Here is a 13,798-nt window from a genome sequence, read left to right as displayed (position 1 = left end):
AGAACAATGAAATATATCAAATGCAGGCACTGATTAACTCCTGTCTCACTTTTTAATCTATTTTCCGTGTCCAATTTATCCAATTGACTGATTTTTTTTAATTGCCCATATTTAAGTGTAAGACTAATATCAGCCTTAAGCTGAATGTGAAATTCATGTTATGATCAGTCTTCCCCCATTGGATCCTTTACCATAAAATCATTAAACCTATCTTTTTTAATGAGTCACCAGATAAGTAAATAAGTTAATCAGTTCTCTGAACAGAATTGGGTCATTCGGCCGTCAAGTCTACTGATTTGTCTATTGACAATTAGAAAACGATCCATCCACAGAGTTGTAGTAATTTAGAATATTCGTCTGCAGATAGAAGATGATGATCAAATGTTGATGATAGATGTACAATATACACTAGGTGCAGGAGTAGGCCATTTGGCCCTTGGAGCCAGCACATTCAATGTGATCATGGCTGATAATCCACAATCAGTACCCCGTTCCTGCCTTCTTCCCATATCCCTTGACCCCGCTATCTTTAAGAGCTCTGTCTAGCTCTCTCTTGAAAGCATCCAGAGAGCCAACCTCCACCGCCCTCTGAGGCAGAGAATTCCACAGACTCGCACCTGTGTGAAAAAGTTTTTCCTCATCTCCGTTCTAAATGGCTTACCCCTTATTCTTAAACTGTGGCCCCTTGTTCTAACAGGCAAAGATATCAGAGGATGTGGGGAGGGAAAAAGTTGCTCTGTGAAGTTATATCACAGGTCAAACACAATTTAAAAAGCTGAATGCCTATTCTCTCTAGGCACAGTAATAATTATTTTTTTGCCATTTACAAACTAAATGAGAATAGGCATTCAGTCTGAAGAAGGGTTTCGGCCCGAAACGTCACCTATTTCCTTCGCTCCATAGATGCTGCTGCACCTGCTGAGTTTCTCCAGCACGTTTGTGTACCTTCTGCTTTTTAAATTGTGTTTTTAAAATGGAATGAAAAAGGACAAGGCAAATGAGTGGACATTCTTGCAGATTAGAGAATACTGGCAATATATTGGCATCTGTGGATTACGTCTTTTATGAAGCAAGAAGCTGAATTTAAGAAATCTAGAGTACTTTTCAGATGGGGGTTGGTGCTGAGCACTTTCTGAAGTGTTAATTCAGTTGACTGCATCATTTCTATGTGGTCATTTACTGCAAATGCAGACTGAAATGTAGTGCATGTGAACAGGGTGGAAATTAGAAGTTTGGCTTTTAGGGTTTTGACACTTTGAGGTTGCCACACAACCATCGCCTTGACTGAAGTAGACAGATAATGTGTTGTTGGGTTGTGGAAATTGAGGGTGTTCAGAAGATTGAGCACTTGTGAAAAGTTTGCTTGCTTTTCTTTAAAAGCAGATAGCGATATTAATGCGACCATAGAGATTCAGTTGACTTTTCAAAATATTTTCTTCCTCAATATTGGAATTCTCCCAAAGCATTTTTGACAGTGGTCCATTGATTTGTTGATGTGAAAGCTATCTTGGCTGGTGTCGTTAAATTTCTAAGATGTTGAATTTGGCCAGAGGGCGCGTTCATTTGCTGGCTCCGTTTTTATTTAATGGTGAGTTTGAGGAGCTGAATCTATTGAATCACCTTTCACCCTTTTTGATTAAAGAGGAAAACTATTCCATGAACAAGGTGACGACTTCCAAATATTACTGTATAAACCAGTTTTCCTTGTCTACCCATGCCTCCAGCTTGCTTTTCAAGGTTTCGGGTCTTTTTAGATTTTGTCAAATTTCTGTTCTCTATGTCGATGTTTTAATCTGTTTCCAGAAAAATGCCCTAAAGAAGGTTGGCAATTGCTCCTTGTATAACAAATCGTTTCTCTTTTGTTTACATTGCATTCTTTTATTTTGCACATCTAGAGTCAAGGTTAGAGTTGCTTCCCTAAAGCTGGCAGCTAGGTTTTTGAAAGGACCATTAATTAAAAAAAAACTGTTTCCATTGCTTTTGGCTCCATATGCCTAATATGCTTCAATCCCTTTACTTAAACTCATTCAATTATAAATCACACAGTAAGGACTGATAAACAGCTGCCAGATAAAATTACGCTTTTTAGCTGGTCTACTTTCTCAAGCTTATTTCAATGTTTTATTTTCCAAAGGGAATTTGGCATTAATTTTGATTTGGCACCCAAAATATTTAAAATCTCATAGCACATTCTTGTTTAGACTCCACCACAAATAAAATATATAATCTTCCATAACTATCTGCACCAGAGTAAAGTATACTATACTTTTAGTAAGATAATTAGTATGGGTGTTGGGGTTATGGGGAAAAGGCAGGAGAACAGGGTTAGGTGGGAGAGATAGATCAGCCATGATTGAATGGTGGAGAAGATTTGATGGGCCGAATGGCCTTCCTGCTCCAATCACCGATGAACTCATGACTTATAATGAGACTTAATGTCCACTGTTACTTGCGTATATTGGCTGTGACTTGTAATAAGCAAACCCATCTTTCGAGAAGAACATCCAGGTTTCATTCTGCACAAGTGGCAAATTCATCTTTAAAATTACTTTCCCCAGCAACAAATGTAAAAACATCTGAGGATTTTACTGGCGCTCAAAACTTAAATATTAGTCCAAGAAATACTGGGCTTGCTGAGAATTTACAGTATATTGTTAAATCTCTTGAAGCTTGTAAAATACTCTTGTGGAGGTTGACTATTTTCAACTATTGGTGTTGAATTGAAGAGTTTAGCTGGACATCAATTCTACTTTTAAAGAAACTAATTTCCCCCCCCCCCCCAAAAAAAAAACTATTGGACTATCTGGAGCAAGGCAAATCTTGAGCTTTACAAAACTAGGTTTTTCCACCTCGTGGCAATGCAATTAGCATCTGTCATAAATAATTTTCTTTTGACACCTGCCATTCTGCTTCGGGTTGGTTTTGGACTAGTTTTAACTGTAGCTCTGTAGGCAATTGCAAGAAATCATATGTTTAATTGCATGCCATTCAATTAAGTGTTTAGGTACTGACACTTAAATTAATTAATTAGAAGTTACTACCTGTGGCAAAGTTGGCTATTTAGAGCAGTCACAGATTCAGGCAAACAGATATTTCTGAGCTTCTGGAAGATTTTGGTGAATTTTGTTGTATTCCTGCAAACACTCACCTCATGTTATTGACAATCAGAGATTTTAAATAGTATAACTACTGTTCATTAATTGTAACCAGAATTGTTCAGATGCCTTCTCCCACATTTGCAGAATATTAAACCTTAATTTAAGGTCCTACTTTTAAGTTTCATTACATTTGTCTTGGAGTTCAAATGAAGCAGTTGACCTAAAGCATTGGCCATCTCCCTCTCTGCACATAGCTGAATTTTTCCATGATTTGCTGCCTTTATTTCTAATGATACTCTGCCAACAGTATTTTGGTTTTGTCATCTAGGTTCTTTCCTAACGTGGGTCCAGGAACCATGTGTTAAGAATCATGTGTTCTGAATTTTGCACAACTAAAATTTAGATTTTTTGAAATTCACAGTATTCCAGACTTTGTTTTATCTCCCGCTACTTTTATTCTGTATTGAAATAACCAAGACTGTGGCCAACAATGTAGGGGAGTGATCGGTCTGTAATCCTTGCTGTTTATTATTCTAATATTACAACTTTGTAAATGTAGAAGGTATGATTATTAAGTTTGCAGATTTCACAAAATTGGTGGTGTTATTGATCTTAGGATCTGGGGATAGTGTTCAGCTACAGAGTGATATTGATCAGCTGCTAAGTTGGTGAGCAGGTCATTATCAGATGGAATGTAATCCTGATAAGTGTGCTGTGATGATATTTGATGAGGTCAAATATAGGTTGGGTATATATCATGAATGGTAGGGCCCAAAGGCATATTGAAGTACAGAATCCATGTGTACAAGTCCAAAGATCCCTGAAGGTTGCAACATGGATATGGTGATGAGGATGCAACATGGACTGGTTGCCTTCATTATCTAGGGCATAAAGTGCCTGTCCCACTCCTCTGCACCCTATCCAATGGAGTAGAGGAGGCTGAGAGGTGACCTGATCGGGGTATATAGAATTATGAGAGGTAACGTTAATGTTGATGGTAAGGAATGCTTCAAGGCAGAGATGTCTTGAGACCAGAGAGCATAGGCTTAATGAGTGAGCTTTGGAGGGAAAATGTGGAAGAGACGATTGATGTCTGGAGCACTGCCTGAGAAGATGGCACTCTCAAAACATAAGCATCTGGATGAGCATTTGAATTACCAAAGCATGAAGACTATGGACCAAGAAGTGGTAAATTAAATGATTATAAATAAACACTTCATGGACACAATGGACTGGAGGATTTGTTTTCATGCACTGCGTTTGTTTCGATGCAATGTGACTGACTGGAATTAAGTGTTCTCAGGGTGTAATGTATAGTGTACTCCTACTGTCTTTCTTGCAGTTCCTCTTGGTTGAACCCAGAGACTTTTGATTCTTGATATGCTTGGCTTATTAACCACTTTTTAACCTGCCCTGCCACTTTCAATGATTTGTCCACACGTAATTCCAGGTCACTTTGCTCTTGCACCTCTTCGAGAATGTACCTTTAATTATACGTTGCCTTTCATTCTTCCTATCAAGACACGAACCTTTACATTTATCTACGTTAAACCATCTACCATGAGCCATCCCATTCCACCAGCTTGACAATATCCTGTATGCGTTCAAGGAATGTGGGAGATTGAGGCTGAGTCATCATTTAATTGCAGATCATGGTTGCCCATGAAAAGATGGTGTGAGCTGCTACCTTGAACTGCTGCAGCCCTGGAGGTGTGGATTCACCCACGGTGCTGTAATGCCCCTGTCCCACTTTGGGGAAACCTGAACGGAAACCTCTGGAGACTTTGCGCCCCACCCAAGGTTTCCGTGCGGCTCCCAGAGGTTGCAGGTGGTTGCCAGAGGTTGCAGGTAGTGGAAGCAGGTAGGAAGACTGACAAAAACCTACGGGAACCTCTGGGAGCTGCACGGAAACCTTGGGTCGGGCGCAAAGTCTCCAGAGGTTTCCATTCAGGTTTCCTAAGTGGAACAGGGGCATAAGGGAAGGAGTTCCAGGATTTAGTCCCTGCAGCACCGAAGGAATATTTCCAAGTCGGGATGCTGTGTGTGATTTGGAGGGTAACATCCAATGGTCGTGTTCCTGTACTTTTTCTTACCCATGTCTATCTAGCTGGTAGAGGGACTTGGATTTGGAAGGTGCTGTCTGAGGAGCCTTGGTGAGTTCTTGCAGTGCATCCATGTAGATCGTACAAAATGGTGACAGTTGTGGAGTGAGAGATTGGTTGTGGATGGGGCACCTCTTGAGTGTGCTGAGTTTTGTTGAGCTACTTGTTGTTGAAGCTTTACTCATCCAGGCAACGGGAGAGTATTCCATCACCTGACTTGAGCTGTGTCGATGGTGGACAGGCTTATTGGTTTAGTTTAGTAATACCATGTGGAAACAGGCCCATTCACTAGTTCTATCCTACACACTAGGGACAATTTACAGAAACCAATTAACCTGCATGTCTTTGGAACGTGGGAGCAAACCTGAACATCCGGAGAAAACCCTCATGGTCACAGGGAAAGCTTGGAATCTCCATGCCGATGGCACCCGTAGTCAGGATCAAACTTGGGTTTCTGACACTGCAAGGCAGTAAATACCAGTTATATATTGCACAATGTCTTGCTTCTGATCTGCTCTTTTAGTAGATAGCTTGTGCAGCTCTGTTTTTGCTCAGTGGTAACCTAGGATATTGATGTAATGCCATTGAATTTCTCTTGGGTATTGTTATTGTCTGGCATTTACGTGATGTGACTGTTACTACCTATCAGCATCTTGCTGCATTAAATGTGGACTGTTTCATTACCTGAGGAGTCGCAAATGATGCTGAACATTATTCAATCATCAGTTACCATCCCCACAATCAAACAAGGTCATTGTTGAAGGCTGAGCCTAGGACACTACCCTGTGCAACTTCTGCAAAATTAGCTTGGTCCTGAGATGATTTTACCTCCAGCCACCGCAACCAATGTCATTTATGCTAGATATGATTCCAGGAGAGTTTTCCTTTCTGATTTCAATTAGCTAGAATTTTAGCCAGGGCTTCTTGTTGCCCATCTCAATTAAATGCTACCTTTATGTCAAGGTCAGTTTCCTCCACCTCTGAAGTTCAGCTCTGGGCCAATGAGGTCAGGAGCGAAGTGTCTTTGACACCCATATTCAGCTTCTATGAGCACGTTGCAAAGCAGGTGCCACTTGATATCACTATTGATTAGCACTTCCATTACTTCGCTGCTGCAATTCATCACCATCCTTCCTGACAGTTGAGAACATTTTGAAGTCTTGCGTCATTTGCAAATGTCGACATTATTGCTTGCACTCCCAAGTCTCAGTTATTAATACTTTTTTTTTTAAATGACCCCAATACTGGTCTCCAGGAAAGGCCACCATTCACCTTTCTCCATTTTCTGAAGCAGTGCTTCACAATAACACTGTTGTCTTTAATCAGCCATTTTTGTATTCATGCTATCAATGTCCCTTTGTGACAAATACTTCATCTTTGCTGATAAGCCTAGATGTTGTAACAAAGAAGGGTCTCAACTCAAACCATCGCCCATTCTTTCTCTCCAGAGATGCTGCTTGTCCCGCTGAGATGTGCCAGCATTTTGTGTCTATCTTCAGTGTAAACCAGCATATGCAGTTCTTTCCAATGCAAAGATCTGGTTTATGAAAGAAAAAAGACACAAAGTGCTGGAGTAATTCAGCGGATCGGGCAGCATCTCTAGAGAAATGGGATAGGTGACGTTTTAATTAATTACAGTTTTAGCCAGGGCCTGAAACGTCACTTATCCGCGTTCTTCAGGGATGCTGTTGAGTTACTCAGCACTTGTTTTTTGCTGATAAGCCTATTGCTTGTCACCTTCTGAAAAGCTTTCTGCTAGTCTATGTGCACCATGTTTTGGGCATCACTCTCATCCTTTCTAGTCTTTGGCTCATCAAAAAATGTAAATCTGTTATTTTATGCAGTACTACAATAAAAACAGTTGTGTGGATACAAATTCATAGCTGATGTACTGAAATATTGCTTTTGGCACAACTGACTGAATTAATTCTGCCCATTTTTCTTTGAACTGAGTCAAATGCTCAGTGAGTCCACTGCTCCACCTCTATTCTTTACAGATTTTATGTACTTCATTTTGGCAGAGAAGTAGACTGGGTGATTTACAGATTTTGTTGTGTTGGTGCTTAGCTTGTGCTTGCAGGCTGCAATAAAAATCCTATTTATTGTGTACATGAGCACTATTGAAGTTTTTAAGGAAGCTGATAAATGTATGCATTTAGAACTCCAGGATCTCATGCATTTGGATGGTCTGCATTATTAGCAGTATTGCATATTGATGCTTAATCACAAGACGTATCTGTGCAAGAGGATAATGCTTAGCAATGTTTTTAGTTTAGCGGAGCGATTAGGCATAGAAACTGGCCCTTCTGCCCACCAATTTTCATGCTGACCATCGGTCACCCATAGTTCTGTCCCACACAGTAGGGGCAATTTAAAGAAGGCAATTAACCTACAAACCTGCGCGTTTTTGGAATGTCGGGGAAACCCACGCCATCATGGGGTGATGTACAAATTCTTCACAGCCGGCACCCATAGTCAGGATTGAACCCGGGTGTCTGGAGCTGTGAGGGAGAAGCTCTGACTGTGAAGACTGTGCCACTGTCTGCTTTTGTTTCTGTTTTAAAGATATGAAGAATATATTTTGATAACCACGATGGTTTGCTAGCTTCATATAATTTAGGTTCTGCTAGGTTTATACTTGGGGTAAGCTTGGCATGATTATGTGAAATGGGTCAAAGGTTCATTTTGTGAGTGCAATTGGATATATGCATGTTTCTGATGATCTAGACTCTTTAAAAGAGATGGTATCAATTAATGTTAAAATATTTTTGTAATGTTCTTTAGGTATTGCTATATCTTCAACAATGTTCTTAAATATTACAGAATGTTACAGAATATTACAGAATTTGTTGTTAACCGTCAAGAAGTATACATGGATTTTTCTGTATTAGTTGAACAACTGATTATTAAACACTTGATATGCTCTTCCACCTAGGGCAGGTGAATATTTCCTCACTAAAATTATAATTTAGTTTAGAGATACAGCCCGGAAACAGGCCCTTCGGCCCACCGAGGCTTTGCCGACCATCGATTGCCGCATATTAACACTACCCTACACACACTAGGGACAATTTACATTTATAACAAGCTAATTAACCTACAAACTTGTACGTCATTGGAGTATGGGAGGAATCTGAAGATCCGAACCGAAGGTACAACAGGCAGTGAAGAAAGCTAATGGCATGTTGGCCTTCATAACGAGCGGATTTGAGTACAGGAGCAAAGAGGTCCTTCTGCAGTTATACTGGGCCCTGGTGAGACCTCACCTGGAGTATTGTGCGCAGTTTTGATCTCCTAATTTGAGGAAGGATATTCTTGCTATTGAGGGACTGCAGCGTAGGTTCACGAGGTTAATTTTCTGGGATTGTCATATGATGGAACGACTGAGCTTGTATTCACTGGAATTTAAAAGGATGAGCGGGAATCTTATAGAAACATATAGAATTATTAAGGGATTGGGCAAGCTAGATGCAGGAAACGTGTACCCGATGTTAGGAGAGTCCAGAACCAGGGCCACAGTTTAAGAATAAGGGGTAGGCCATTTAGAACTGAAATGAGGAAAAACATTTTCACCCAGAGTTGTAAATTTGTGGAATTGTGGAATTTGTGGAATTCACTGCTTCCGAAGGCAGTGGAGGCCGATTCACTAGATGCATTCAAAAGAGTTAGATCTCTTAGGACTAGCGGAATCAAGGGATATGGGGAGAAGGCAGGAATGGAGCACTGATCGTGGATGATCAGCCATGACCACATTGAATGGCGGTGCTGGCTTGAAGGGCCGAATAGCCTACTTCTGCACCTATTTTCAATGTTTCAATCTTGGCGAGAACCCACGCAGGTCACGGGGACAACGTGCGAACTTCGTATAGGCAAGCACCTGTAGTCATAATGGATCCCGGGACCTGGGCTCTGTTGCTGTAAGGCAGCTACTATACCGCTGCCCACAGTGCCATCCTAAGTTTTTTGCCGTAACCTTTGTAAATCAGAGTGCTGTTCAGATTGAGTTTACTGAGGTTTCTTAAGTTTTGTGTAGTATACATATGTCCAAAAAGAGCACTTTAAAAGGCCTTGGCCTTGTGGCAAACAAGAAATTATAAAGCTAATACTTCTTGGCCCAAATCTCCCCTTGAAAGCGTAACCGTTATAACAGCTGATTCCACCATCTTTATTTCTGCAGTGTTCAATTGTTTATCTCTTTGGTTCCTTTCAGCACTCGACTGACAAACTGAATGAAAGTGGCAGCTTGTTTCCATATGAAATTGATGGTGAGTTTTTCTTTCATTTTTCTCCCCAGTAAAATGTTAGTGTAAAAAGAAGTATTGCAGAATTCTTACAGCTTTTTAGCGACTGCTGCTTCAGTGAGAAGTACCAGTACAAGAAATAGTGGGATTTTGATCAATTGGATAAGTGGGCCAGCGAAAGGCAAAAGGAATTTAATTCAGATGTGTAAGATGGGAATGTATTTTGGGAAGTCAATCCATGGGCAAGAGGTTCACAGTGAGCAGTAGGGCTTATGGATTATTGTAGAGCAGAAGGATCTCTGGAGTACAAATGATTCCCTGAAAGTGGTGTAACAGGTATGGAGTGAAGAAAGCTTTTGGTATGAAGATGCTGGCAGACACTCCATACACAATGCTGGAGTAACTCAGCGGGACAGGCAGCATCTCTGCATAGAAGAATGGGTGACGTTTCGGGTTGAGACCAGTCTGAAGAAAGGTCCCACCCCAAATCGTCGCCCATTCCTTCTATCCAGAGATGCTGCCTTCCTGCTGAATTACACCAGCTTTTTCAGTGTAAACCAGCATCTGCAGTTCTTTCCCACAAAGCTTTTGGTGCGCTGGCTTTCATGAGCATCAGTTTGTGTAGAATGGCCAGGTAAATGCAACCTGCCTGCACAAAAGAGATTTGAGGTAGTTTTCCAAATGCTGGAAGAAGTTACTAGACAGTTAATCATGAGGCATGATATGATGGTCTATGGTTGTGACCAAAAATCTCACTGGGAGTCTCTGGGAAGTTTAAACTTCGTTAAGTTATTTGAAATTTAAAGGCAGGCATTAATAATGCTGGCCATTCAATTAATGGATTGTTTTGTTTAAAAACGAATCTGGTTAATTATCTTTCAATGGAACAAACCTCTTTGGTATGTAGAGGAAGGAACTGCAGTTGCTGTTTACACTGAAAAGATACTCAAATTACTGGAGTAATTCAGCGGGTCAGGCCGCATCTCTGGGTAGAATGAATGGGTGATGTTTCGGGTTGAGATCCTTCAGTCTTCTTAGGTAGTCTATGTAAATAAATACTCTCAGCAATGTGGCTGGCTTGAAAGGTCTGCAAACTACTCAAAGGTAAAGTGGACAGGCAATAGTTGCCCACAATACACAAGAGAAAAAAAACATCTATGTTGTGTCATGGAACTTGTGTCAACCGCTGCTACTTTCTCCCGCTATTGCAATGCACAAGTCTTGGCAAGCTTTTTCCATGTCTTGAGAATAATTTTTTTAACTTTGACCTTGTTAGTTAGCGGAAGTCACGAACCACTTGCAAGAATGGTGAAGTGCTTATTGTGAAACCAACTAATTTAACTTTGCAAGTGCTGATGTAATTTTTTTGCAATCTGGGCTTTCAGCCTTTGAGTGCCAGCCAGTGAAAAGCCACCTTGCAGCTTTTTAATCAACAGTGGAGGAAAGACAGATGGGCAAGATTTAAGGAAAATGAGGGACAAAAGAGTTTATCTTGAAAGAGCGAAATGAAAGCCAATCTAAAAATCGGGGAAACTTAGTGTTAGGCAAGTAAAAGTGAAGAATAAATCTTTTTTCAAAATAATTACTACTAACATGGTTTGTATTAAAATGTTTCTAGTTACATTTTACTTGGTGGGAAACTAACATTACTGTCGCTGGGCAATATTTGGCCCAATGCATCATTTATCCACAATTTTAAATTAGCGACGCATCCAAGGAATTTCCCATTATCCTGAGCCAATTACGTTTGTGACCATTTTTTTAAAGTGCACTTCATCCTTGCCTTTCTCAAAGTGGATAATAATTTGGGGAAAAGAAGAATAGGCCAGTTGCCATATTACCCGTAGCATTCTTGTAGTGCTTCAGTGCCTTTATTTTTCTGTGACATTTAAATTATAATGTGAAACTTGAAATGTGACCATCTTAATCCAGAAAGAAAATGTATTTCATCTAGTATGGTTAAAATGTGTACAATACACTATTGGCATGTGCTGGCCAAGGATGTACAGTGTGCACGACTAATTGAAACAAGATGCTTCGTCCCCTTTTTTTCCCACATCGTAATTAAGATTAAAAAAAATAAAGGTTGACTGATCAGATGGCCTTGTTGATTTAGTTTTATTGGTTAATGATGTTCCAGGATAAGGTGTCATTGGACCATGTGTTGTATGTATGAATAATCATGGATGTATCCATTGTCCCTTGCAAATTGTTCATGCAGAGCCATGAGAAATTATTAACCATGTTTTCCCTTTTCTCTAACAGAAGGAAGTCCATGGGCAGTAGTTAATAGGACTTGTCCGATTAAAGCTGAAACAAACCGTAATGTGGCTTTTCCCTTTTCAACGTGCCTAGCTGACCACGTTGGGTTACAATGGCAGATCGGCATGAATAAAACCTCTGTCTCTGGCTGGATCAGTGAGCTGAATCTCAATGAGAACGCGAGTGTTCCCTTGGCCCCTCCCACAAAACGGCATTGTAGGTCTCTCTCGGAGCCTGATGAATTGTCCCGATGCCGATCCCCATGGAAACCCTGTAGTTCCAGGGTCTGGACTCCTGTGTCGAAACGTCGGTGCAACAGCGGTGGCAGCGCAACTTTGCAACGCTGCAACAGCCATGGAAGTGCCACACTGCAACGAAGCACAAGCATCAATATGCTCCAGCATACCAGTAAACACACGCTTTCTCTCAACAACAGTATATTTAATATCACCAGCTTCAATACTTCACCAGTACCAAGGCCCTCCTCTGCCAGCAGCGGTTTTGTAGACAGCAGCGAGGGAAGCACATCAAGTGTTCGTTGGAACTCTACAGGACCCTTTGATTTTAACCCAAGGCGGCGGCTGTCACTTTCGCAGGAGCACATTACAGAGACGGCAAATCTCTTGCCTTCAGCGAGCAGCTCGCCCACCTCCACGCCAGAGTTGAGCCGCCGGCAGGGATTGCTGCGATGCCGCTCCCAGCCTTGCGTGCTGAATGAAAGGAAATGTGGGCTCAAACGCAGGCGGGAGGAAGATGTCAGGTGGACACGGCCCTCTTTAGATTTCCTAAAGATGACCAGAGTAAGTAGGGGAATGTCTTTTTTCCAATAATACTGCTAAATGCTAACATCATAATTAACATTTTGGCTGAAATGGTGTATCAATAGTTTATTTGCCAGAACTATGCAAGGTGTAGTAAATTAGCATTTTAAACGACACCGTTCCGAGTTCCAGCTTGGCTTGTCAAAGGTGCATTTTAGCACTCTAGTCTAATTAAATTACTTTATATAATATACTTATACTTTATATAATATAATACTTTATATTACTTTTTCCAGGGTCTGGCCATCAACATTCAGTTTGAAATGATATTGCAAAGTTTTTTGTTCAGCTTCATGCCCTGGTCCTCTGGCCTGAGTTTTATAAGTTTTATAAAGCTTTGATGGAGGGATGTTTTATGATGCAGTTATGTACAAACTCGCAATTATGCAACAATGATGTTGACTGTAAGTGCTAATTAAGGCTATCAGCTATGTCGAAAAAGAAAATCATCACTGGGTTTGAGGCAGCTATGACAAGCATGGTGAGCTGAATGTCAAGTCCTATTTGCCACAAATTTGTAGGCATTCTTTGTTCTAGTCATTCGCCTGTCTAGGAGTTGTCAGTATGCAATTTGCAAAATCTTTCTGGTAAACAGAGTGTGAAATGTGCAGCCATTCAATGGATAAAATGCTCAGCTACACAGCGGGTCTCTCTTGAATCTCCAGGTGTTACTTGCTAAACACCATACCACAGTATTTGAGCCAGTGGTGCATGGGACCTGAAACCAGGCATCTTTCGGTGTGGTATCGAGGCAAGATGTTCTTGTCTGCGGGAATAGTTCGATCTTAAATCATGCACCATACTGAAGCTGTCTTCTGTACAGGTCATTGATAGCCTGATCCACATAAGGCCTCAGAGGAGTTTAGAACAAAACACCTTTCAAATAGATTTAAAAACATGGAAGAGATATCAGATTTTCTCAAGTTGGTTTTCTCTCTCAATTTTGTGCGCAAGTTGGGAAGCCATTTTGTTGGCAGTACCAGTAGATGATTCAGAGTTTGCTGGTCTCAAGCCTGTCCTCATTGTTTAATATGCTTCTTCATCAGCAGATGATAGGAAGCATTTAGCAAAAGTGGAATGTAAGTTCTTCCTGCTCCCTGAACTCATTTAAACTGTTTTATACCCATATTTTCCCTTTTTGGTACTTTGTTCCTGTCCTGGTTAGGTTTTTTTGCTCTTGCTTTCACATCTTTGATACAACATCCTACTTGTAGCTGCTGAGCTGCCTCAAATGTAGCTATTCCAAGTTTAGGCTGGGCTGCTTACTGTCACTT

General features: G+C 40.8%; 1 protein-coding gene across 4 annotated transcripts in view; it reads left to right on the top strand.

Moving 5' to 3' along the window:
- Positions 1-13,798, top strand: part of LOC129707234 (protein FAM53A-like) — a 110,368-nt gene that overhangs the window by 40,340 nt on the left and 56,230 nt on the right. For all 4 annotated transcript variants that reach the window (XM_055652136.1, XM_055652382.1, XM_055652300.1 and 1 more), the window contains 2 exons: positions 9,411-9,465; positions 11,707-12,503. In XM_055652136.1, the coding sequence (XP_055508111.1) occupies positions 9,411-9,465; positions 11,707-12,503 (852 nt within the window). The remainder of the gene's footprint in view (positions 1-9,410; positions 9,466-11,706; positions 12,504-13,798) is intronic.

This window comes from Leucoraja erinacea, chromosome 1 (assembly GCF_028641065.1).
Source record: "Leucoraja erinacea ecotype New England chromosome 1, Leri_hhj_1, whole genome shotgun sequence".
NCBI lineage: Eukaryota > Metazoa > Chordata > Chondrichthyes > Rajiformes > Rajidae > Leucoraja > Leucoraja erinaceus.
This window is presented reverse-complemented; position numbering and strand designations above follow the sequence as displayed.